Below are 25719 nucleotides of genomic sequence, written 5' to 3' on the forward strand. Positions count from 1 at the left end.
CGTAAGGTTTTCATTGGCGTTTGAGTTTGTCAGTCATTACGCAATTCAAGTCGACCACCATCACACACTTCACCACCAGACAAGGACATCAGGCAGAACAGATTCAGACATCAGGCAGCGAGTATTAACATTAATAATTATATTGCACTGCTGTAATTTAGAATAGGCCTAACTTATTTCGAGTAACACCATAAAATATTATGAATAAACACTGTGTCACCCTCTGCATTCAGAGCTGATAGCACACATGCGGTTTATGAACCGGTCATGCACTTACCTGAGATATGAGTTTGTGCGTGTGAGTTTCAGTGTCTGAGTCAGCTGTACAATATTCTACCCATGCATTCTACTGCAATTGTCATTTTTAAACAGGTGCACGATTGCAAACAAAGCACACATTGGCTGCAAACTGTCTGTGTTTAAAATGTTTCTGTGTGTTCAGGTGTTGATGATGGCAGTAGACTGGGCTGGTTATGGATACGCAGCACTAGTAACATCTGGAGGAGTCATAGGATATGTCAAAGCTGGTAATGAGAAAGCTCAAGAGGTTATCATGTTCATAGAGTTTACATTAGAGCCCAAGCTGGGGTGCGTTTCCCAAAAGCATCGTTGGCCAATTATGTTCGCAAGTTCCAAACACTGACTCGTTGAACTATGCTGATAACGACGGAACTTGCGAACATAGTTGGCTAACGATGCTTTTGGGAAACGCACCCCAGGCTGGTATTGGTCAGCTTTTTGGGTTTTTTTTGTTAGCTGGTCAGACTGGGAAACCAGACAAACAACGACTAGCTTGATCAGATTTTACACACATGCTTTATATACTACGTTTTTAATTTCAACAAACTTGGTTCTTCTATATTCGATACAAATGTCATACACTTTGGGACCAGAAAACTTCCTTAAAGGAAGTGTTTAGCCCTGTTGTACCCTATTGATTGTTCAGAATTTTTTTATTGGATTAGGCCTATAACATGCATAAGATGCTCAAGAACAAAACTTGAAGTGAATTGAGCTGGGTGATGACCATTGTCTTCTGTAGAGCTGCTTCTTTTTTGCAATTTTGCAACATCAAGTTATTAAACCTAACTCAAACAGACATTACTCAACAGAGCTGAATAATGATACTATTGTCTTTTTGGAGGTGCTTTATGGCAGAATTTTGATTAGTCTCATATTTGATAAAGTTTGTGTCATTGAGTTATTATCCTGTTTATTACTGTCAGGCTGCTTTGAACCCATATCTATTGTATAAAGCATTATATAAATAAAGGTGACTTGACATTACATCTAAATGCTAAAAAACAACAACTTTGTTTTGTACACTGAATACCTCGCCACTTTATACAATTTATACCATTCATCAGTGTTTTAGTACAATTTATGATTTAATTATGTTGTCCTGCAGGCAGTGTCCCGTCCCTGGCAGCAGGACTACTCTTTGGGGGTTTGGCTGGCTTCGGTGCTTACCAGACATCACAAGATCCAAAAAATATTTGGGTGTCTTTAGGTTTGTATTTTTTTCAGGGCAGCAATTATTATTGTTTTTGCTGTCAGAAAGTAATCTAGGAGCAGTATATGTGATTGTTTTTTAATAAAATTAAGTAATGGTGATGTTGAATTACACCATCTGTCATCAATGTTTTTCTCTCTCAGCTGCATCCGGTACACTTACTGCTATTATGGGGAAGAGATTCTATAACTCACGCAAAATCATTCCAGCTGGTCTCATTGCTGGAGCAAGGTATCTAACACACATCACACTTCATTTGTCTAATACAGGGATTCACAAAATTTTAGTCAGCCAAACCCCTTTGAGATTTTAATATTGCGGTAATTTAATGGCATATTTATGTTTCTCAGATGTTGGGTAATGGTCATATTACATGCATGTAATCAAAATATTAAAAGGGTTTTAATTTTAAAACTATTTTTTCTTTTTACATTTTCATGATTCAATTAATTATTAGTGCTTCATTAACTCAGCAGTGCCCTCATGAACGAATCATAAACCCTTTTGGAAAACCCTGGTCTAAAACCTAAATTATTTTTGTTCTTGGCTGTTAGTAAAATAAATTAACATCTATAAATAAATCATATTCTCATGCATACATACATGCAGATTCCAGCCAAATGTGTAAAGGGGGAGAATAAAACAAAAACAAAAAAACATTATGACCAGAGGGTTGTTCCATAAAAGACGCTTAGAAAAGCGGGGATTAAACTCCAAAACCGGACTTGAATGAGCCTAACAAATAAGTTGGGGCTAAAGTGGTTCCATAAAAGGTAATTGAAGTTCACGCAATCTCACTCATTTGATCCAGGTTTATCTAGTCTAGATAATTGCGTGTGCACGCGTTTCTGAAGCAGCCCTAGAGGTCGATCGTGGATCAAATCGATCCACCATCAAACAGCGTATATTTTGTGCTGTTTTATGCGTTTGTGACATGTTTTTTTTTTTCCTCAGTGCAAAACTTACATTTTACAGTTATATTCTCCATCTGTAAATGTTAGAAAGTCATGCAAATGTATCCATTTTGCTGCTAATCTTCATATTGAATGAGCGCTGCTGCGCGCATGCGCGCCAAATAGGAGCGCAATAATTCTGACTAAAATATACATTTTGCTTGGAAAATTAATATGCAATATTTTATAACACCAGAAATATCTTCTAATTATAATAATTTATCTTTAGGATGTTGGATAAGTTGCAGTGAACTTCTAGCTCATTACACTCATATATTTCATACTTCTAATAAAAAAAAAATGAACAGAAGTAGCCTAATTCATGGAAGATTTTTTTTTTTAAGAAACTAAACATATAAAGATACAAAATATAGTTTTGGGTATAGGACTTATACTACTTAATAAAGATGACGTATACTTATTTAGAATGCTGAGAATTACAGCTTTTAATGCAATCATTTTTTGGAGAAAGAATCCCCAGTTTTAAATGAGTGGTTAGATTTAGTTTCTAAAGTACACTATGGAGAGGATAACATGAAATTAAGAGCAAATGTATACATTTCGAAAAGATATGTGCAACTCAAAAATCAAAGAATATTCCATAAAATAAAGGAATATATATTAGCCTACATTAACTACATTTTTATATAACCCTCCCTTTTATTTCTAGTTATCTGTTATTCTATTTATTTACTTATTTAATATTGAATATTTCATATTTAAATAATATTACTTGAATAACTAGGTATTGTGTCTCATTATAAGAGTTTGATATAAATATGTGAATGATAAATTTTTATTAATATTTATTTATTGTTTTTTTTGTCTTTTTCCACTTAAATCATATGTAGGCTATGTGTTGGTGGGTATTATCACAAAAGAAAAAAAGTAGAAGGAAAAATAAGGGAAAAATAAAAATTATATATAAATAAATAAATATATATATATATATATATATATATATATATATATGCTAAAATATTTGTTAGTTGGACATTAGATGTCCCTTATTTAGAACCTACAAGTGTATTTTTATGATAGCAATAACTGTAAAGGGACTATTGTAATGGGGTAAATCAAATGCTTTTGTAATTATTTATTTTTAATTTTGTGATTTTAACTTCTGCTTTAAAAAGCTTTTTTTTAGATTGTGTTCTAATGTTCTTCTAATAATCATAAACATGTACTACAGCTGCCAAACAAAACCAGAGAGAAATGTATTCATAAATCTTTAAAACAATCTAATTAAATCTTGGGCACAAAACATTCAGCCAGTAAAAAAATAAAACCTGTAGTATATATATATATTGTATTTATCTATCTATCTATCTATCTATCTATCTATATATCTATATATATATATATATATATATATATATAAATTATTTATATATAATATAAATGTATATACAGTATATACATGCAAATATTTCTTAAATAAATACATGCATATTTGTGTATTTATATATACAAAATAATTATACACAGTACACACACATATATTATGCAAACACAAACTTTTATTTTGGATGCGATTAATTTTTTCCCAGCACTAAAATATATATATATATATATATATATATATATATATATATATATATATATATATATATATATATATATATATATTTTAGTGCTGGGAAAAAATTAATCGCATCCAAAATAAAAGTTTGTGTTTGCATAATATATAAATTATACAATATATATAAATTATACAATATATATATATATATATATATATATATATATATATATATTGTATAATTTATCATTGTAGCCTTATTTAAGTTGATTTTCTGTATACTGTGTATTTATTTCTGGACTAATAGTGGTTAATAAAGTCCAATAATGGTATGAGAGAGTGTCAGTGGTAATATCATTGTGTTCTTGTCGGTCAGTGTTAGAGGATCTGTGTAACAACTGAGGCTTAGCCTGACAGTTAGCCTGCCCTGGACCAGGCTAGTTTCCCAGCATAAGTTGCCAGGGTAACTGAGTTTGAACTATTTTAAGTTTCCTTTATGAAACAGAATCCACCGACAATAAGTCTGACTAACCAAAATAAGCCTGGCTTGTATTCTAATCTTGTTTTATGGAACAACCCTCGGGTTTCACAGACAGGGCTTAGATTAAGCCAGGATTAGACCTTAGTTCAATTAAGACATTTAGTAGCTTTTACAAACTTGCCCTTGAAAAAGAAAAAAGAAGAAAAAAAAAATTACTTGTGTGCATCTTTAGACAAAACAACCTGTATGACTTTCTAGCTTTTATGACTTTCAAAAAAACAAGAACTATTATAAAAGTAGTTCTTTATTTATTTTCTTTTGAATTCATCCAATAGCTTTGAGTAAAGAACAGACCAACATTTGTCTTTTATATAGCTTGATGATAGAATTTCAATTTTGGCTAAACTATTCCTTTAATTGTTATTGTTCCTTGCAGTGTCCTGATGCTGGCAAAACTTGGAGCTGGAATGTTACAGAAACCTCAGCAATCATGATACCCATACAGAAATCACCATCTACTTTCTCTCAAGTGTAGTCATTCTTGCTGAACAACATGTAATTACAGCTCTTAGTCAGTATAGGTATTTTGTATAAAATGTACAATAAAAAATTGCTGTTAGGTGAATTTCTGAATTAAAGACTTGTGTTAAAAACATGCCCATTTTATGCTTATAAAATACTTACAAAACATTATTTATTGATTTGACTTTGGTCCAACCCAATAAATGCTATCTACATTATATGTTCATGTGATAGTTCTCAATACAGAAAAAGTATACAATCCGTAAATGATACAAGAGAATAATAATAATAATAATAAAAAAAAACATAACACTGCCTTCCAGCATAAATCACAGTAATGCAAAAAAAAAGAAAACAACAATATATTCAAAAACAGCATACCATAAAAGGGTTACAAAAAACAGATGTAATATGTATAATATAGATCTATCCATTTTATTGTAAAAGGATTACAGGCATTGGATGCATAAACTGAACAAAACTGAAAGATGACTGAAGATGATCAAATTAAGTTTTTAAACAGCCATTGTTCACAGATTCTTGCCTTTATTGAATAATTAAGTAGCCATGGGCTTACATGGTGTGTGGATCTATCCTATAGCTGCTCATCTAAGAAATACAAAGATGTTATATGATATGTGTTTATACAGTATTTACGAGTGTTGAAACAGACTTTAGTCCTCATGGTGTGTAGCTCACATGAGATGTACTAGCGATGGTTTCCATATTTTGCAGCCCAGTCAACCCGTCCATGCACTGGCTGAGCCGGTGGAGCGCGAGCGATGAGATTGGCGGAGTTTTTGCCTAGAGCTGAGTAACTCGTTCCTTTGAGTTGGGTTCGGTCTGCTCTCCTTTTCCATCCATCATAATCTGAGAAATCGGCAAAGCCAAAGTTTAAGGCCACTTTGAGAGAATAACAATGAAGAGGCAGAGTCCAAAATTAACACTTGCCAAGTGCCAAACGAAAGTAAAAACTTAAGCCAATTGACCTGTAACTTTATTAGAAACTGCAACATAGCATGGCTTACATCACAATGTAAGAACAACAGTCTGGTGCAAGTTATTCAAATCAAAGTCTATTTAAATTCAAATGCATCTTAACATCGTTTTGACCGTTGCGGTTTCACAGAGAGACTGAAAACATTGTCACTTGCAGCATCATATACAAGTTGTCAGTGTTTCTGTCACTAATAGCAAGGAGTCTGTTAAAATTCCACAATACAAGACAAAACAAATAAAAAATAATAAAAAATAAAGTTGGCAGGTGTGGCAACGTTCATTTTGGACCCTGAGAAAGAGGTGTTGACTAAGACAACTATTGTTCTGAGCTTTTACCTTCAGAGATCTCATTGACTGAAACTGTAGAGGAAGGTTTGGACTTTGAAGGTTTAGCTTTGCCAGTTTTAGAGTCAGCAGTGGCAGAGAGATCAACTAAGAGCAGATATAAATGAGTTGAGAATGATAGACAGAGAGAGTGAGTGAATGAATGAATAAATGAATGAAGAAAGATACAACAGATCTTAAAATAGCTCTAGCAACAGATGTGTAGAAAAAATAAAGCAAACGCATGTCAGTTTTTTAAAGAGCAAGAACAAAAAGAATGAAAAGCTTGAAATCTCTAGGAGGAGTTCAAAATTTTGGGGATGGGAAGAATAATAGCAAGTATAAAGATAAAGCGTGTACAGTGTTTCCCACAGGATTTTGTGAAACTGGTGGGTGGACCTTGGCCCCTCTAGAGGGGTAGGGGGTACGGGGTCAATGTTGATATTGTGGCAGGCCACCACAGATAAATCAATGTATGGGAAACACTGGTGTAGGTTTTCTGGCATTAAGTGTCACCAAATGGATTTCAAACTAGACTGAGACAAACAGATAATCACACCAAAAACCATTACACCATTATCGGAGGCAATGTTGCAACGTTAGTCTAATAATATATAGCATGCATAGGATGGTGGCGGAAGGCTGCTTTCATCATGAATATTAATGTGCCTTCTATTGTTTTGGAAATTTTCTGGTTGGTTGGGCTGCTCAAACAAAGAAGAAAATATTTTACAAAATTGAGGAGTGGGTGGTTAAATATTAAATTTAAATTTAATATCAGTATTGTGAAGCCAACATAATTATATCAACATATGCAGGACATGTAGAAAAGCATAAAAATCATGATTCCACAATGATGTCAGTCTTAAAGGGATAGTTCACCCATAAATACAATTATACCATGATTTACTCACCCTCAAGTCACCCTAGGTATATATGACATTCTTCTTTCAGATGAATACAATCGGAGCTATATTAAAAAATGTCCTGGCTCTTCAAACAGGGTTCGTACACTTTTTCCAAGGTCAAATTCAAGCACTTTTCAAGCACTTTCCAGGTCCATTTTAAAGCTTTTTCCAGCACCTTACACTACCGTAAATTACATACCAATACATAGTTAAAATTATTATTTAGTGTTTTTATCACATCAAAAGAGATAAACAGCCAAATGTTTCATAAGCAGAGGGCTGCACGATATTGAAGAAAAATTAGATATGCGATAACTCATTAAATAATGCAATATTCAATATGCAATACAATAATGCTTAAAGTGTGTCTGTCAAATTAACTTAAATTATCTTTAAAATATCTTTAAAATTATATAACCTACACATACATGTTTCACATTCTTTTTGTGATAAGAAAATATCCCTACAATTTCAAGACAGTGAACATCAGTGTTTTACTGTAGCATAAGAAGTGTTATTTTAACATCACTGGGGTTTAGGGGGTTCAGGTTATCCTACATTAGGTTTATTTAACAACAGAAACTAATTAATCAAATAAATGTAAAAATAAACACTGCTTAGTTATAAATATACTGATTCTTATTAAAGCTACAAAAGTCAGCCAAAACCAGTGAGTGATTTTTTGTATTTTGTTCATGATCCCAGTTATTGCAAGCCGTTGCGATATGCAAGCATATTGTAATATATACAGTTGCAATATTTTGATATATTGTGCAGCCCTAATATTTAAGCCAATCACAAGTTTTATTCTTCAACATGTATCACTAAGTATATAGCCTAAAGCATATGATTAATATACTTTTCATTATATTAATGTCCAAACATTGCTTACCAGATAATGTGATTTATAGTCTGTAAAACTGAAATAATTTCAAATATGAAGACTTAGGATTTGAACAGAAATATTTGACAGGCCTTCCCGTTTTGGGACACATTCTTGATATAGACAAGGTTTGAACAATATCTGAGTGCACAGGCACCTGCCTGATAAATGTATTTCATTGCCAAGACATAACGTTAGCTAATACATTTACTGTAATAGAGCAGTGTAAATATTGCATAGGGCCATCCTGAACCTTACAGTAACAGTATACTACTTATGACACTGACTGATTTCAGTTCAGCAATCAACGACTGTTGTTATGCACTGGGCTAACGTTTGCAGGTTGCACGTTACACTTCTGTAATTTTGGCAATGTTCACTGCATATGCAAACTGCAAATGAATGTGACATAACGGACATGTAATACTTACATTACATTATCGGACCAAGTACTCTGTCACTAACGGCCCTTTCAGATAGGACGCGGACCGCGCTGCGCTATGAAATGAAACCGATATATTTCAATGGCTTGCGCCGCGCGACTCGGACCAAAACGGAGCTCAGCGAGCTCGCGCGCACACCGCGGTCAAAGTTTAAAATAGTTCAACTGTTGCCGCTGCGTGGCCAATAAAAACGGTGCATCCAAACAACCGCGGAAATCAAAATGAAAACTCCGCCTACTTTTGCTCTGGCCAGCGTAACGCAAATCAATATGTATCTGATTCTGAAGGGCTAAATTTTTTTCTCCGTTTAATAAAGAACTATTTCGTCAGAAAGATATTTCTTGTGAAAGAAATACAGTTACAAATTCAAGCATTTTCAAGCATTTAATCCAAAATTCAAGCACTTTTCAAACCTTGAAAACACATCATCAAAATTCAAGCACTTTCAAGGATTTAAAGCACCCGTACGAACCCTGTTCAAAGCTTTATAATGGCAGTGAATGGCCGTTTCTGTTTTGAAGTCCATAAAAGTGCATCTATCCATTATAAAAGTGCTCCACACGGCTCTGGGGGGTTAATAAAGGCCTTCTGAGGTGAAGCGATGCATTTGTGTAAGAAAAATATCCATATTTAACACGTATTGATCACATATTTGTGGCCAAACGGCCATAAGCAGTCTACTTGCGCATAAAGCGCAACTTATGGTGTCAGAAGTAGCGTAGTGCGTCATGGCGTAGCGTAAATATCAGCAGTACGTCGCATTTCTCGCATAAGTCGCACTTAGACTTAAGTGGAATCTGTTTGGCCAGAAGCTAGTTATTTTGCTTTATAAAGTTTTAAATATGGATATTTTTCTTACACAAACGCATCGGTTCACTTCAGAAGGCCTTTATTAACCCCCCAGAGCCGTGTGAAGTTTGTTTATGATGGATGGATACACTTTTATGATGGATAGATGCGCTTTTGTGGACTTCAAATTTCAAAACAGAAACGGCCATTCACTGCCATTATAAAGCTTGTAAGCTTGTACATTTTTTTAATATAACTCCGATTGTATTCATCTGAAAAAAAGAATGTCATATACACCTAGGATGACTTGAGGGTGAGTAAATCATGGGCTAATTTTAATTTTTGGGTGAACCTTCCCTTTAACAAACACAGAAAGTCAAAACTAGAGAAGTAGACTATTAGATATTGAATTGTAAAACTGAACTCTTACGTGCATGCTGGTGTCCGAGAGGGGCGAGCTGAATCCTTTGTCCTACGGATCCCACTTCCTTCTTCTGGAAAGAAGGCATGTATCCTCCAGAGAGATTGTATGTGGTGGTTACAAAGTTTCCTGTGAGCAGAGGCCACAACTTAGAGTCAAGAAAGAGAGCACAACCAGCTAAACAAACAAGGCCTTGATTCTCTATAATTCTGCAAAATATATCCACTTAAGAGATGTTAAATTTACTCATTCTACCAAATGTCAGTATTAAAGTCCCCCTGTGGTGAAAATCAAGCTTTTAATGTTGTTTATATATCCGTGTGGTGTTTTTAATATGCTTTAAGACAAACCATGTGCAAATTCATAAGTCAACACCATTGAGTATTTTGTCTTTAAAACTGCACTGAACCAAAGACAGTCTTAAAACGTGGTTTGAAATCTCTGGTGTTTCTGACATCACAAATAACCTTGTAACCAATTACGTAAATGTGTGATTATCAAGAGTGGATCTCTGAGCTGGTGTGAGTGAGTGGAGGTGGGGCTAATTTGCATATTCATAGAAACGTGTATACTAAATGAGGCAAGGGTGTAGAGTTACATTCAAGCTATTTTAAGGCATAAATAATTGTTTTTTTCAAGGAAAAAACATTTAAATATGTCATTTTGGTGATCAAAGATGAGTTTTAAGGGATTAAATTATTGACTACAGGGGGACTTTAAGTAATCAATTTCTTAAATGACTGCCGATTTTTCTTAAAAATGTCTTCCAGGCATTTACACCACAGGCCAAAATCCATGATGTGGGGAAAAGCAGAACATCACTGTTGCTATATCAGCAACATTGACCTGTTAATTTTGCTCTAGTGTCCTTTAGCGTTATCTGTGGCTTTACTGCTGCTTCCCTCTGAATCCATGCAGGGAGAAACGATGGACAGTATTACAGTAAAAGTAGACAAGAATTAGAATTACATGAAGCCGGTTTGGGCAAAATTCTGAATTTTAGATTTGGCTTCATGTCAATTCAAAATATTTAAATGAAAGTGATCTGGCTACTGAATTTGAAAATGGAAGGTTAAAAATTAATTGCAATTCAAAGAAATTCAAAACAGTTTATATAAAATAATATACAAAATAATTTAATTATCCATTGAAAAGTTTTGTTACAAAACATAAATAATTATATTCCTAATGTTAACCAATTTATGCCCATTATACCCTGATATGCAAACGTTCCCTGGTGGTATTTTGCAGTTCCAGAAAACAATTCCACCACAGACCAGGAAAAACCTAGTCTAAAGTCAGTGGCGCGTTCAGATGCTATTTTAAGGCCATAATGCTTGGCCATAATGTAGCGTGTGCACAACGCGCATAATGTGCACTTTGCTTCTCTCATCTACACAGACGCAGCAGTTGCCATTTTTGCAAACCATACATAATTACAAGGAAAAATATTCCACATGAGGGAAATCATTGTGGTGTCCATGAAGATGTGAAAAAAATAGGCATAAATCTAGCTTACACATTTACCAAAATGATTATACCCCGTATTTATTCATTCAGCATAATTTAGAGTAGTTCTAAATTAGAAAAAATGTGTTAAAAAAGTACAACTGCATTTAAAAAAGAATAAATGTTATTTTTTATTGAACAAATAACAAATAGCATCGGATAAATTCAAACATTTGTGTATCATCAATTATTTGTATTATTTCATTAACAAGAAATTGATTCATTTTAAGAAAACCAATAAATACAGTAGTTAATTTTGACCCAATTTATGCATTTGTTTAGGTTGTTTGGTTCATGCATTCTAGGGTAAAAGACCTCAAGCACTATGTCTTGGATGAATGCAAATGAATTGTGTATTGCGTATTGTTGAAGTCTCAGCTTTAATTCACGTATGATAATAGATATAGGTGTGTGGCTGTGTGCTCACCTGGGCTGATTCTGGACATTGGAGCTCCTCCAATGGGTGCAAGAGGTTTGTTCATCAGAGCTGAGGTGTCCCACAAGTCTTGTTGAGACTCCTTGTTGCTCAGAGATGGTGTGTTCTTGCTTATTAACCCTAGGATTGACAGAATCAACGAGTAAAAACTGTGACTTATTCAAAGGGGACCTATTATGCAAAATTCAATTTTACATGGTGTTTGAACATGAATGTGTGTCGGCAGTGTATGTACACAACCACCCTATAGTGTTAAAAATCCACCCACTCCTCTTTTTTTAAAACTCATAAATCATTAGCAGTAGCTGCATTTCCATTACCCTTCAAATTGCGTAAATTGAAATTGCGAATCAAAAATATGCCTAATGGAAACACATCAATTTTGCAAAAACAGTTTTTACACTCGCATGAGGTGGTTTTACAGGCAGTTAGAAAAAGGAATATTTAGCAAAACTGCAATGGAAACAGTTTTTGGAAATGGAAACCCGCATTTACGGGTCATCTGGTGTACGTAAAAGTCGATAATTGATTTAAGGCGGCGTAGTATGTTTGGACAGAAGATGAGACAGGCACTTTTGGCACGTAGACTTTCCTTGGCCTAAGGACCACTTTGCTGTTGTTAGGGCCAAATTCGAGGCAGGGAGGATCCACAGACAGAGCCTGCAAGTCTCTAACTCACTTGACTGACGCTAGAGCCAGCAAGAGGGCAGTCTTAAGCGAGAGGGACCGGAGGTCAGTTGACTCGAGCGGCTCAAAGGGAGCATCCTCTAAGGACTATGGAAAGGTCAAGCTGGGACCGAACAAGGGTGTGGAGCATTCAGCCTCCTAGGCCCCCTGAGGAACTTAACGACTAAGTCGTGCTTCCCAATCGATTGGCAGGCTATTGGGGCATGATTTGCCACGATGGCCGCCACATCAACTTTGAGCGTGGAGGGGGCGCGCCCACTGTCCAGCATCTCCTGTAGGAACAAGAGAACTGACATGCCATCGCAATCAGCGGGGTCTATTTTTGAGCTAGGCACCAGCTTGAGAAAATGTACCATTTCTGGGAGTAAAGGTGCCTTGTAGAAGGGGCCCTTGCCTCTGAAATTGTTCTCATGACTTCCCGGGAAAGACCTGACGGCTCCCGTTGAGGGGCCAAACATGCATGTCCCACAACTCCGGTTGGGGGTGCCAGATGGGGCCATGGAGCTGCTGACAGTAGCTGGAATAATTCTAGGAACCATGGCTGGTTCTGCCAGTGTGGTGCCTCCAGAAGAACAGAACATGCTTCTTCCCATATTCGATTGATGACCTGCAGGAGCAGGGCTAGAGGAGGGAAGGCATAAAAGGCAACGACTCTGCCATTTCAGAGCCAGTGCGTCCATTTCCTTCGAGAAATAAATTCAGCCGTGGGAGTTCTTTTTCATTCCAAACAGGTCCACATCCGCCTGCCCGAAGGAGCGCCATATTGCTTTGACCTCCCGGTGGTGGAGTCTCCATTTGCATTGTCATGTTGTCCAAGCGGACCAGGACATGATGACCTCTGAGTTCTGGCTGGAACTCCTTGAAGGCCAGAACTGCCACCATTATTTCCAGGCGGTTGATGGTGCCAGTTCGATATAGGGGTTGCCCATGAGCTGAAGGCTATCCTGCCGTCTTGAGAATTATCTTTATTATCTTGAGAATAATGTCGGCCTGTGCGCCATGCATGGGGTGGGACAAGGCCTTTCAATCAAAGCTGGAGCAATCCTAGCGGAATAACCAAGGAAGCTGCCGCCATGAGGCCTAGGAGCTTATGAAACCTCTTGAGGGGGTGGAAGAACCCCACTTTGAATGAGGCCGCCATGCTACTGATCTTTAAGATGCGCTCTCGAGAAAGCCAAGCCTTCATTTGGGCTGAGTCGAGGACTGCCCCCAGGAATGGGGCAGCGAGCTCTTGCCAAAGTTGACCCTAAAACCCAAGTCTTGCATGTGACTGAGGAACAGGGATCTGTGGGTGCATAACTCCTGTTCTGATTGGGCTATAAGAAGCCAATCATCGAGGTAGTTGAGGATGCAGATTCCCGTCTGCCTCAGAGGGGAAAGAGGTGCGTCTACACACTTAGTGAAAGTACGCGGAGCAAGAGAGAGTCTGAATGCGTCACGTAACAGCAACAACAACTGCAGGTGTTCGTGCTGCAGAAGCTACTGAACCTCTTTTATTTATTTATTTATTATTTACTTGAATGTATTTTTTATTTTATTTCTTTATTTTACTTCTTTATTTATATTTTCTTTTTTATGCTATGATGCTTGTCTGTTGTCTGATTAAGACATTTCATATTTTGTACCAGGCCATTTATGGTTGTTTATATTGTTCAATAAAGTTCTTGGTAAAAACAAAAAACAAAAAAAATTGAAGAAGCTACTGAGCGTATTATTGTACACAGCGCGCAAGGTTTATGCACATGCTCAAAGTCTTCTTCTCTGTTTTTAGTGTATCTCTGTGGCAGAATTACAGCACCACATACTGGTCTGGCATGTATACTACATCGTTTTGAGTCGGTTTCAGTGGTTTCATGTGTACACATATATTTCTTGAGACGGCGCCGTGTGTATGGAATTTTTTCTAGAATGAGGGGAAAAAAAGATAGGATAGGAAAAGCTCTGGCTTCGTGTGGATGTGGCCTAAGTGTACGTCGGAAACCACGGCATGATTATACAAAGTTACCATTACCAATAATATGTTCTAGAATAAGCAAGTAGAGCACGGCCGCCTAGAATATTGTCCGCCGCCTATATCAATTGACCAAGACTGACGAGTTTGTGATTATGAGATTTGTATACCCGGCTGGTGTGAGACTCAAAGTGTTATAGGAATCCGAATGAACGAGTGTAAATTCATTAAAGAGTTAATTAGAGTTAATTAGAATAATCAAATGCACAGCTAAACTATTATAAATGACCAATAATCAATTAGAAATACTTTGCCATACTGAAAAGACCGAACTCGCAGTTATCCTTCACCCGCTCTATTGGAAACCGTAGTTGGGCCGACTGGGCAGGCCTTACACAGTCACTCCTCAGTCGAAAAATTCGGACTAAAAATGGCTTTCAGCACGACTTAAATAGGTAGGCTGAAAAGTAATCTGTCTGTGCAGGTGCACAGATGTGAACCAATCAGGCTTCAGTATTCAGAGAAAAACTGAGTTTCCAATGCTCGTTCCGGTTATATCACTTGTTTTCAGATCAGTTCTCTGACGGTCTTACTGTAATAGCCAGTGTGTGCGCGAACCGCAAAATAACATGGCGGCTAGATTGACTGTGCATTTCGAGGTGGAGCCTGGCTTGACCACAGTTATTCGAAGCAAGAGGGAGCATCAGCTCATTTGCATTTAATACGAAAACAGCGTGTTTTTGCATCCAAATAGGGGCTTTTAAAACATCCTATAATAAATTATCTGTGGGTTATTTTGAGCTGAAACTTCACAAATTCTGGGGACACATGAGATTTATATTACATCTTTTTAAAAAGGGGCATAATAGGTCCCCTTTCAGCAAAATAGCCAAAAAGGGTGTTCACATACACAGTGATTTGCTACATGAAAGGAATATTTGTTTACCATTCCAAATTATCTTTATATGCAGGATTATTAAGCTGTGTCAGGAATTTCATTGTGCTTGGGTTTGATATGCATTGATTATCATTCACCTTGTTCATGATATGATGTATTGTGCAACACTGCAATTTATACACAAAAGATCAATCACCACACATGAAGTGACTAAATCCAACTGAGACCTTACCTGGCAGGTATCTGGACTGGCGCAGATAATGTTGTCTGGCTGAAGAGGTGACATGGTGACTGGAGTCTGGCTGGTTCAGTCTGCTGGTGTTCGGTAACTTGGTTACAGTGCTAAATATGTAAAGGGGTTTCTGGTCCTTGGGCCTGCAAAGTTTTCATAGCATAAAAGAAGGAAAGAGTGAAATCTGAAATGGAATAATTGAAATTGAAAGTGAAATAGAGAAACATAAAAGCCATGTTCTCAAACCTAGTCAGCAGCCATTATACTAGATATTATTTGTAGGTTTCATAGGCACGTTTATAGGTCAGTAGACAGCAAGGCTGCATACTAGGTTTTAGAATAGTGTGCTCATTGAAATGTGCTATACATGAAATCAGTGTAAATACTGCTGATGTTAATCTTTGAATATACAGTAGCTGTGGAGTAGTTTCTATCATACTGTGGAGTAGTTTTCTCCTCAAGGCCTTTGCTGGGTTTTTTAGAGAGGGAAGCTGCGGTATCAGAACAGTCAGACTCATCCCAGCTGTCTGATGGTTTCATGTTTGACTGTCCCCACCTTCTACGACCGTTCTTCAGTCCATTCAAACTGTTCTCACCCCCGACCACCTCATGTTGGGAAAACAAAGCATAATTCTGCTGATGTTCATATGGGTATTCAAATGCAACAGAGAACTACTACAGGAAATCTTTAAGAGTTAATATTATATATATATATATATATAAAAAGAAAAAAATTTCAAGAAAGGCAGAAATGGCCTAGTGGACATTTGGCTTATATAAGTAACAGACTGTACCTCAACATACCATTACCAACATGTTCGGTCATTTTCTTTTTTATGCCTATGTACTGCAACTGTGAGATTACTACAGAAAATTATTTCACCCATCATAGAGGTGCATGGATTTCTGTTTCTGGTTTATGTGTTACTGATGTAATTCCTGTGAAAAAGGAAAAGGGGCTGTATAGAAAATTGCATATCTTTCATGTCCCATTTTGGTATCCTCATGTGGGAACCAAAGAGTAACTGGGTTTCTTTGCTTTTTTGTTTTTGCTGATCATGTCATGAGTTGATTGGATATACAGTAACTTTGCAAAGACAAGGTTGGCAAGTGATTCTAATACAACTGTCTCATAGTAACATATAAAAGGTATTAAGCCCAATTTATACTTCTGTGTCAAACTCACGCCGTAGCTACGTCGTAGGCTGTGTGTAGCAGGCGTACCCTTCGGCGTACCCTGACGTGCACCTCCATAAATGTAACAATGCGTCAGTTCTACGTGAACCGCAAGCGCTGTGATTGGTCTGCTAGAACCCCTCCCTCGGGTTACACATGCTCCCTCTGTATGTGTAATTGCACGCCAACACGGACAATGACGCAGAAGTATAAATGAAAACCAACGCATAGCCTACAGTTTAGAGGCCCCGGCGTAGGTCCGACGCAGAAGTATAAATCAGCCTTTAGTGATATGGTTACACTACAGGTCAAAAAAAAATGTTTTATTAAAATGACTAAATGACTAAATATTTCACAATTTAGTCATTTTAATATTATTATTTTTGCAATTTATTCCTGTGAAATCCTTCAGAAATCATTCTAATATGATTACATGTTTAATAAAAACATTAAAAAGCTTTTCCAAACTATTGATCTGTACAAACTTTTGTTAATGTTAACAGCTTGACAATTAGTTGCCTATTTTCAAGATTCATTCATGGTGTTGTTTAATTGCCCCATTGATTTCCAATGTGTTGATTAAAGATTTTGAGGGCACATAATAAAAAATATATATATATGTGCAGATACATTATTTTTAATAAATACTGCAATATAAAAAAAATAAGGATTGCCTATTTTGAATTCATGGTGACTTTAAATTTGATATGGAGGTTTTGTACCTTTTGTGTGTATGAAGCGAGAGGGTCTGTCTGAGAGAGAGACTGAGGCAGAGGAATCTGCTGCAGTGGCTGATGGGAGTTTCTACTTTGGCCTTTAGTCTGTGATGGCAGCACTGTTTCTGAGACACACTGCAGCTCTGATCTGGGTTCACTGGGCAGGACGGTCTTTATCTGAGCCTTCCGTACATCAGGGGTCATGGGACGGGGACCCAAAACTTGTCCCACTTGGAAGTAGGGGTATCTGAGCGCCTGAAATTATGTTTAGAAACAATTACTTACACAAACAAAGATTAAAAAATGATGCTTGTTAATGTCTAAAATGAACTAAATTAAAATAATAATTCTTTCAAGATTATTTTGTGTTAGGTTTGGTTTGATGAACCACCCCCTTCCCCCATTGCTCACAAATCTCTTTACATATTTATATACATTACATATTATTACAAGGGTCTAAACAGTGACACTTTTTTTTCAGATGTACAGACCACAGTTAATACTAGTGGCATCTGTTTACCGCCATAGCTAAGTAACAGATTTGATTTGCCATTTTAAGATGCAAAGAATGTGAGATGCTTACTGTGGAAAGAAGCATTATACTATTATTAGTAGACAATCATGTAATACTTCTACATCATTAACCCTTTGACGCAAACGATCACACCAGTGTGATCAGTCTAGGCTGGTCCCTGGAGCGTATGATCACACCAGTGTGATTAGAACATTCAGTGCATCACGTGATCAGCTGCTAAATTAAAATGTGCTTTCGTGCTTTGGCTGGAGCTGATCCAGAGACGGACGCGCTCAGTGCTTGCCATATATCACAACTATTCACTGTTTTCAACCACGTTTAAAAAATAAAATAAAATCAAAATTTATAAGGAAAGACCAGTACTTTGTTTTGGCTTGGTCTGTAGGGAATTCCAAACCTGCGCACATATATTCAAACACACATAACTATAGAACCAATTCTTAATGCGCATGTGAACGCCATCAGTGTTTAAAGTCTATGTAGAGAGAATGGTGTCATCTTAGCGGCCCCTAATTTAATAACAAATGATCGTTGCGACGGAAGCGAGTCAATCAAAACTAACTTTAGCTGGAAAATAACTTTATTAAAGAACCACTATAAAGCCAAAACATCTCTATTACCTTAAATTATACGTTTATCTCTGTAAAGCTGCTTTGAAACAATCTACATTGTTAAAAGCGCTATATAAATGAGGATGACTTGACTTGACGTTTACAGATCCGATTCTCTGAACTGTGGCGTAAACTAACATGGTGGCAGAATAAAAGCGATACAGGACTGCCCGATGGCTCGGGCCCAGCGTGAAAGACACTCGGGCCAGTTAACGGAAGTGTCACATGCCCGATCGGGCCAATGCTGCATCTTCACGGAAGTTGATAATTTGTGTGTTTTTAAGCCTCGCCTATTTCAACATTCAAGCGCACGTAGACGCTAAAGTACCCGCGTACTCTCAGATTGGTACTCGCGCTACAAACTAAACGTTTACCATTAGTTTAAAGGGTTAGTTCACCCAAAAATGAAAATTCTGTCAGTAATTACTCACCCTCATGTTGTTCCAACCGCATAAGACCTTCGTTCATCTTCGGAACACAAATTAAGATATTTTTGATGAATTCTGAGTGCTGGATCACTGCTCCATAGGCTACTAGGTGGCCGAAACTTGCTGGCCCAGAAAAGTTATTAAAGAGATCGTTAATATAGTCCAAGTGACTACAGTGGCTCAATCTTAAGTATATCAAGTGACGAGAATACTTTTTGTGCGCAAAAACAAACAAAAATAACGACTTTATTCCACTATTCATTTCCTTCTCTCTGGGCCTCTAGTTGGTTCATGTAGTGTTTTTGCGAAGCGCGTCTGTGTTACACGTTGACTATATTAACAATCTCTTTAATAACTTTTCTGGGCCAGCAAGTTTCGGCCACCTAGCAGCCTATGGAGAAGTGATCCAGCACTCAGATTTCATCAAAAATATCTTAATTTGTGTTCCGAAGATGAACGAAGGTCTTACGCGGTTGGAACAACATGAGGGTGAGTAATTACTGACAGAATTTTCATTTTTGGGTGAACTAACCCTTTAAAGCGGCTTGCCCCGTCAGACGCTCTGACAGATAGATGTGCTGACAGATAGATACTTGCGCTGCTGTGTAATGTGTTTGATACAGTGGGGAGAACAAGTATCTGATACACTGCCGATTTTGCAGGTTTTCCCACTTACAAAGCATGTAGAAGTCTGTAATTTTTATTATAGGTACTCTTCAACTGTGAGTGACGGAATCTAAAACAAAAATCCAGAAAATCACATTGTATGATTTTTAAGTAATTAATTTGCATTTTATTGCATGACATAAGTATTTGATACATCAGAAAAGCAGAACTTAATATTTGGTACAGAAACCTTTGTTAGCAATTACAGAGATCATACGCTTCCTGTAGTTCTTGACCAGGTTTGCACACAAAAAAATTACTTCTACATGCTCTGTAACTGGGAAAACCTGCAAAATCGGCAGTGTATCAAATACTTGTTCTCCCCACTGTATGTTGTGCTTTCCACAGTGCATAACCTACATTTCACAGGTATATTCTTCATCTGTAAATGTTAGAAACTTGTGCAAATATTTTCCATTTTGCGGTCAGGAGTGAATTTGTAGAATTTTAAACCTACAAGTAAGTGTATTTTTATGATAGCAGTAACTGTAAAGTGACTATTGTAATGGGGTAGACCTAATCAAATGTAGGTTAATTAGTTGTTGCTTTTGTTTGTATTTATTTTAATTTTTAGCTTAGTGAATTTAAAAATAAAATCATTATTTTGTTTTTAGATTATAATGTTACAATGTTAGAATGTAATGTGATTTTAACCCATTATTGCACATAATATACTATTATTATTATTATTATATTGTAATTTGTTATTGGCAAGGCAAGGCAAGTTTATTTATATAGCACATTTCATACACAATGGCAATTCAAAGTGCTTTACATAGAAGAAATTAAAATAATAAAAAGAAATAAGAATAATTAAAACAGTTTAGAAAAATAAAATAAAATAAAATACAGTACAGTACAAACAGTCGGATGAACAGCGGCACAGTGCTCATTCAGTAAATGCATAGCTAAACAGATGTGTTTTGAGTCTGGATTTGAATGTGACTACTGTAGGAGCACGTCTGATCTCCTCTGGAAGCTGGTTCCAGCTGCGGCTGGCATAATAGCTAAAAGCGGACTCGCCATGCTTAGAGTGAACCCTTGGTAGCTGATATGATCCTAATGATCTGAGTGATCTGTTGGGTTTATATTCAGTGAGCATATCTGCAATGTATTGAGGTCCTAGGCCACTGAATGATTTATATACCAGTAATAATTTAAAATCAATCCTAAATCTAACTGGGAGCCAGTGTAAAGACCTGAGGACTGGTGTGATATGTTCATATTTTCTGGTTCTGCTCAGAATCCTGGCGGCAGCGTTCTGTATGAGCTGCAACTGTCTTATGGTCTTTTTGGGAAGGCCAGTGAGGAGTCCATTACAATAATCCACCCTGCTGGTGATGAAAGCATGCACAAGTTTCTCTAAGTCTTGTCTGGAAACAAAGCATCTAATTCTTGCAATATTTTTCAGATGATAGTATGCTGATTTAGTTATTGCTTTGACATGACTACTGAAACTAAGGTCTGACTCTAGTGTCACACCAAGATTCCTGACTTGATTTTTAGTTGTTTGACCCCTAGAGTGAAGGTATTAGAAGTCACCTTGAGAACTTCATCTTTGTTTCCAAACGCAATGACTTCAGTTTTGTCTTTGTTTAATTGAAGAAAGTTTTGACACATCCAACTGTTGACTTCGTCAATGCATTGGCACAGGGAGTCAATGGGGCGAAAGGGCTAAGTAGATCTGTGTGTCGTCTGCATAGCTGTGGTAAGCAATTAGGTTCTTTCTCATTATTTGGCTCATTGGGAGCATATACAGGTTGAACAGGAGTGGTGCAAGAATTGAGCCTTGAGGGACTCCGCATGTCATGGATGTCCACTCAGACTTATGGTCTCCTATACTCACATAATAACCTCTCCCATCTAAGTATGACCTGAACCATTTTAGGGCTATCCCAGAAAGCCCCACCCAGCTTTCGAGCCTGTCAAGAAGTATGTTATGATCGACAGTGTCAAATGCAGCACTGAGGTCGAGTAGTACCAGCACTGATAATTTTCCTGAATCAGTATTTAAGCGAATATCGTTTATTATCTTTATGAGCACTGTCTCTGTGCTGTGGTGCGGTCGGAAACCAGATTGAAAATTGTCAAAGTATCCATTTGAGATTAAGAATTTGTTCAGCTGATTGAAGACAACTTTTTCAATGATCTTGCCTATGAAAGGAAGATTTGAGATCGGTCTATAGTTGCTTAATATGGTCTTATCCAGAGGTCTTATATTATCTTAATATGGTCTTATATTATTTTAATACTGACTGGCTTTAACAATATTTAAAATTTATGAGGTTAGGCTAGAAGGTTTTGGTATCATAACCTTATTTATTAAGGTTAAATTGATCAAAAACAACAAACAATACTGAAACCGATTTTATTTTATTTTATTTATTTATTACTTTTTTGTGTTGGGGCCAGTAAAATTTTGGCAGGGCAAGTAAAAATTTCAACCACTGGCCCAATTGGGCCAGTAGAAAAATTCCTTAGCGTTGAGCCCTGGTCATACAGTGCTATTGTGGCTGCGGTGTGTCACATGACAAGCCTGACAAGCCCGCCATGGAAATAATAAGGTGATGCGTTCTAAAATAATGGTTGCCATAAAAAAACTCACGCTGGGGGGGTCAGCTAGAATATTTTAAACTTACATGTGAAAGGATTAATAGTGGTTGACTGCGAGTTCTGAAACTTTTGTCAGATTACATACCAAACTGCAATCTGTCCTGGAGTCCACATGAACACATACATATGTACCTTTGCAGCAGAGGGTCTTTTCTTTGGGTCCCAGTGGAGGAAGTCTCTCATGAGGTCTAAAGCCTCATTGGTGGCGTTGGGGATCAGAGTTTTCAGTGGTGTAGGAACACACTGGGGAAAGCGGAAGTTCATCGCAGCAGCTAGCTGATAACCCTCCGGCCATTCTGACTGCAAGGGAAAATAATCAATGTTTATTACATCAAGCATTTTTTACCTATTTACCCATGAAACTAAATATTTTAATAGAGATGAATTAAATAAAACACATCATAAACTGATCACAGACAACAAATCATTATTAAAGTCGCATTTAGCTCATCCTCATATATGAAGGATGCCTGGAGGTCAGTCGCTACAGGCCCAAAATCTTATGCCACCAGCTAATTTTGCACATACCAGAGTATGTGAGCGGGGTGGAGCGGCAACAATTTACCCTCTGCGCTCTAAGCATTCAATAATCACTCCGCTCCAGCTCTACTCCGGGTTCACCATTTCCCACTCCACTTTTCGCTCACTGATATCAGAAACAACGATCCGTCTTCACTCCCTGAGGAAATTTGCGGCTAAAGTATTATGCTTTGAAATCTCACTAAAGTTCTGTTCATAACATATATTAAGCTTATTAGATGGTTATCAGCATTAAAAGTTAAATATCATTGCTGCTTTATGCAGTGCAAAGATGAAAATAACAGTACGTTTTCATCAGTTATTTTATCTTTCTTACAGATTTCTGCTCATTCGAAATAGGATACAGATAAAGTAGAACTGTAAGATTACATTTGTTTGAATGCATTAGTGAGAGAGCAATTGAATGTGTAAATAAGTGCTACCTGTTTAAAATGTGCTTTCACCCGATCATATTTAGTAGCCTATTTAGAAGGTACAAACAAACTATAACCACCCGCTCATGTCCATTGCCATCATCATAACCTCCACATTCTTTCTGATTTGAGTGATCCATCTGTATCAAGTTAGCTAAATGTGTTTAACGTGTGAATTCTTGCTAAAAATGCAGTTATATTATGGGCCGTTGTTCGGGCATGAATTGTACTCGTGATGGAGCGGTAGTGGGGCGCTCTCGCAGCGAGTGAAAGCCACGACACACTTTTAAAAACTCCTCACTTCATTCAAAATCATGCCGCTCCGCTCCCACTCCACCCCGCTCATATACTCTGATTCTCCAACCAAAATACATAAATTACCAGAGGGCTCAACTCTCAATTAATTAATTAACGGCCCAACCAACTCAAAGTCAACAACCGACTTGCTTGAAATTATCATTCAGTCACTGGGGCTGACACTCATGCAGTCATACTTTTTCTCATACAGAAAACGGACAAATCACTGTCCTCAAAATCAAGTTGTTTCAAGTCAACTTAAGCTGCTGTGACATGCTCTAAATTCCCTGATAAAGTTGGTTCATCTTCACATGTGATCATACCTTCTTTACTGTACCAAGGACCTGGCAGATCTTGAAGATCTCATCCACCTCACTGTTGCCAGGAAACAGAGGTCGTAGCGTGTAGAGTTCCGCCATAATGCAGCCTACTGCCCAGATGTCTATGGGTGAACTATACACTGGTGACCTCAACAGCACCTCTGGAGCTCGATACCTGAACACAAACACATAAGAGAGAGCTTTGAAATGCTCACATTTCAGCCAGTAGAGGAAACTGCTGCAAGTTGCACAAGTTTCACTTCACAGGAATTTTGATATAACTTTTAAGCTCTCTCTCTTTTATCTCTAGGTTGTTGGTTGAAAGTGAATTGCAGATACCATCACTGTCATTAGCAGGCATCATTTATAACAATAGATATGAAATAAAGTATGACTGAATTGAAAGAATGAATCTTTAAAATATATAACTAATATTATTGGTAACACTTTACAATAAGGTTCATTAGTTAACAGTAGTTAATGTACAATAAGGTTCATCAGTTAACAGTAGTTAATGTATTTGTCATGAGTCTGGTTCTTCTCTCGGGCTTTTCCTTTCCTTTTCCCCCCTCTGCTGGTCACCACCTCTCTCTTTCCCTTCTTCCCTCTTCAGCTGATTCTCATTAGCTGTTATCACGCTTATTCATTTCACCTGTTCTTTCCTCTAGCCCGCTAGCTATTTAATGTTCTCTGTTCCCTTGCCATTTGCCAGATTATTTCGTGAGAGTATTATGCTGGTGGCTATTTACAAACCCTGCTGTATCCGTCCTGTCTTGTCGTGTCCCAGTCCTGTCAACAGTCTGGTTCAGGTCAGCTAATTTATTCAACTCTCTATTAATCATCTCTTCTACACTGTGTCCAGCCCTCCCGCTGTCGACGAACGCCCTGTGCTGTGTTCATTGCATTGCTGCCGCTCTGTACGTGGAGACGAGAGGTCTGAAGTCTACTGGCCGGTCTCCCTGACTTTCTGCTGCACCCCAGCCTACGAGCGAGAGTTGTGAGAGAGCTGCTGACCCGTTTAAAGGGGACCTTCTACTGAGTCCGTCCTGTTTTCCTTTCTAAAGACTTTACTGCATAACCTGCAAGCTACCTGTGTTCCTGTTTGAAGAAGCTATTTGTTTTTGCTCTCTCAATAAACTCTGACTATCGTTCGCATTTGGATCCTATCTCTTCTTTACGACAGTATTAACTAACATGAACTAACAATGAGCAATACATTTGTTACAGTATTGATTAATCTTTGTTAATGCTAGTTAATAAAAATACAGCTGTTCATTGTTTGATCATCTTAGTTCACAGTGCATTAACTGATGTTAACAAATACAACCTTTGATTTTAATAATGTATTAGTAAATGCTGACATTAATATTAACTAAGATTAATAAATGCTGTAGAAGTATTGTTCATTCTTAGTTAATGTTAACTAAGGGGTAGTTCACTAATGTTAACTAATGAACCTTATTGTAAAGTGTTACCAATAATATTAGTTATATATATTTTAAAGATTCAGTCTTTCAATTCAGTCATACTTTATTTCATATCTATTGTTGTAAGTATCATTGTTGCTGAAGTATCAAGGCTGTCCTTGATTTATTAGCTTATCTATATTTTAGTATTTAGTGTTTTAGTAAAAACAATTGAACTCATTTCATATAATTTATATCCCACTTTGACTTCTGCTTGAAACACATAATATACCTGACAGTTAGAGGAATTAGTACCAGATAAAATGCACATTTATTTATTTTTACTAAAAGATAATAGGCAGATTTGTATTTTAAAATTACACTGCTCTCGGCCATCCCCTAACATTATGGGCATGTCTCAATACACAATTTTCCTAGCAAAGAATTTGCTTAATTTTGCTGGTTTATGTTGTTGTGCATTTTTCAGGTTGTAAAAATCACACATTTGTTGAAAAAAAAATCATCAG

General features: G+C 36.9%; 2 protein-coding genes across 9 annotated transcripts in view; one reads left to right on the plus strand and one right to left on the minus strand.

The window, feature by feature from the left end:
• On the plus strand, positions 1–24940 carry tmem14ca (transmembrane protein 14Ca). Of its 3 annotated transcripts, none has more exons than XM_084103386.1 (5): positions 1–121; positions 443–527; positions 1409–1510; positions 1657–1744; positions 24649–24940. In XM_084103386.1, the coding sequence occupies exons 2-5, from the start codon at positions 449–451 to the stop codon at positions 24785–24787; spliced, it is 408 nt and encodes a 135-aa protein (XP_083959512.1). In that variant the 5' UTR covers positions 1–121; positions 443–448; the 3' UTR covers positions 24788–24940. The 3 variants fall into 3 exon arrangements, with proteins under 3 accessions (XP_083959512.1, XP_083959514.1, XP_083959513.1); XM_084103388.1 differs by lacking the exon at positions 24649–24940 and adding an exon at positions 4906–5114; XM_084103387.1 differs by having other exon boundaries at positions 15–117; positions 24649–24932.
• mak (male germ cell-associated kinase) overlaps positions 5147–25719 on the minus strand; it is a 37996-nt gene continuing 17423 nt past the window's right edge. For 3 of the 6 annotated variants that reach the window (XM_084103380.1, XM_084103381.1, XM_084103385.1), the window contains exons 8-16: positions 23790–23961; positions 22349–22516; positions 17370–17618; positions 15911–16077; positions 15472–15614; positions 11695–11823; positions 9768–9887; positions 6327–6422; positions 5147–5861 (exon numbers count right to left, since the gene is read on the minus strand). In XM_084103380.1, the coding sequence (XP_083959506.1) occupies positions 5701–5861; positions 6327–6422; positions 9768–9887; positions 11695–11823; positions 15472–15614; positions 15911–16077; positions 17370–17618; positions 22349–22516; positions 23790–23961 (1405 nt within the window). In that variant the 3' untranslated portion in view covers positions 5147–5700. The remainder of the gene's footprint in view (positions 5862–6326; positions 6423–9767; positions 9888–11694; positions 11824–15471; positions 15615–15910; positions 16078–17369; positions 17619–22348; positions 22517–23789; positions 23962–25719) is intronic. The other 3 variants (XM_084103383.1, XM_084103384.1, XM_084103382.1) reach the window with 1 other exon arrangement.

The sequence above is a fragment of the Abramis brama genome (genome assembly GCF_963993115.1).
Source record: "Abramis brama genome assembly, chromosome: 24".
Classification (NCBI taxonomy): domain Eukaryota; kingdom Metazoa; phylum Chordata; class Actinopteri; order Cypriniformes; family Leuciscidae; genus Abramis; species Abramis brama.

What these genes read in the sequence shown, in the direction of transcription:
- tmem14ca (XM_084103386.1), top strand. Translation starts at nt 449, where the DNA reads ATGATGGCAGTAGACTGGGCTGGTTATGGATACGCAGCACTAGTAACA. An exon ending in CATAGGATATGTCAAAGCTG is followed by an intron (nt 528 to 1,408) that starts GTAATGAGAAAG and finishes GTTGTCCTGCAG; the next exon opens with GCAGTGTCCCGTCCCTGGCA. An exon ending in AAATATTTGGGTGTCTTTAG is followed by an intron (nt 1,511 to 1,656) that starts GTTTGTATTTTT and finishes TTTCTCTCTCAG; the next exon opens with CTGCATCCGGTACACTTACT.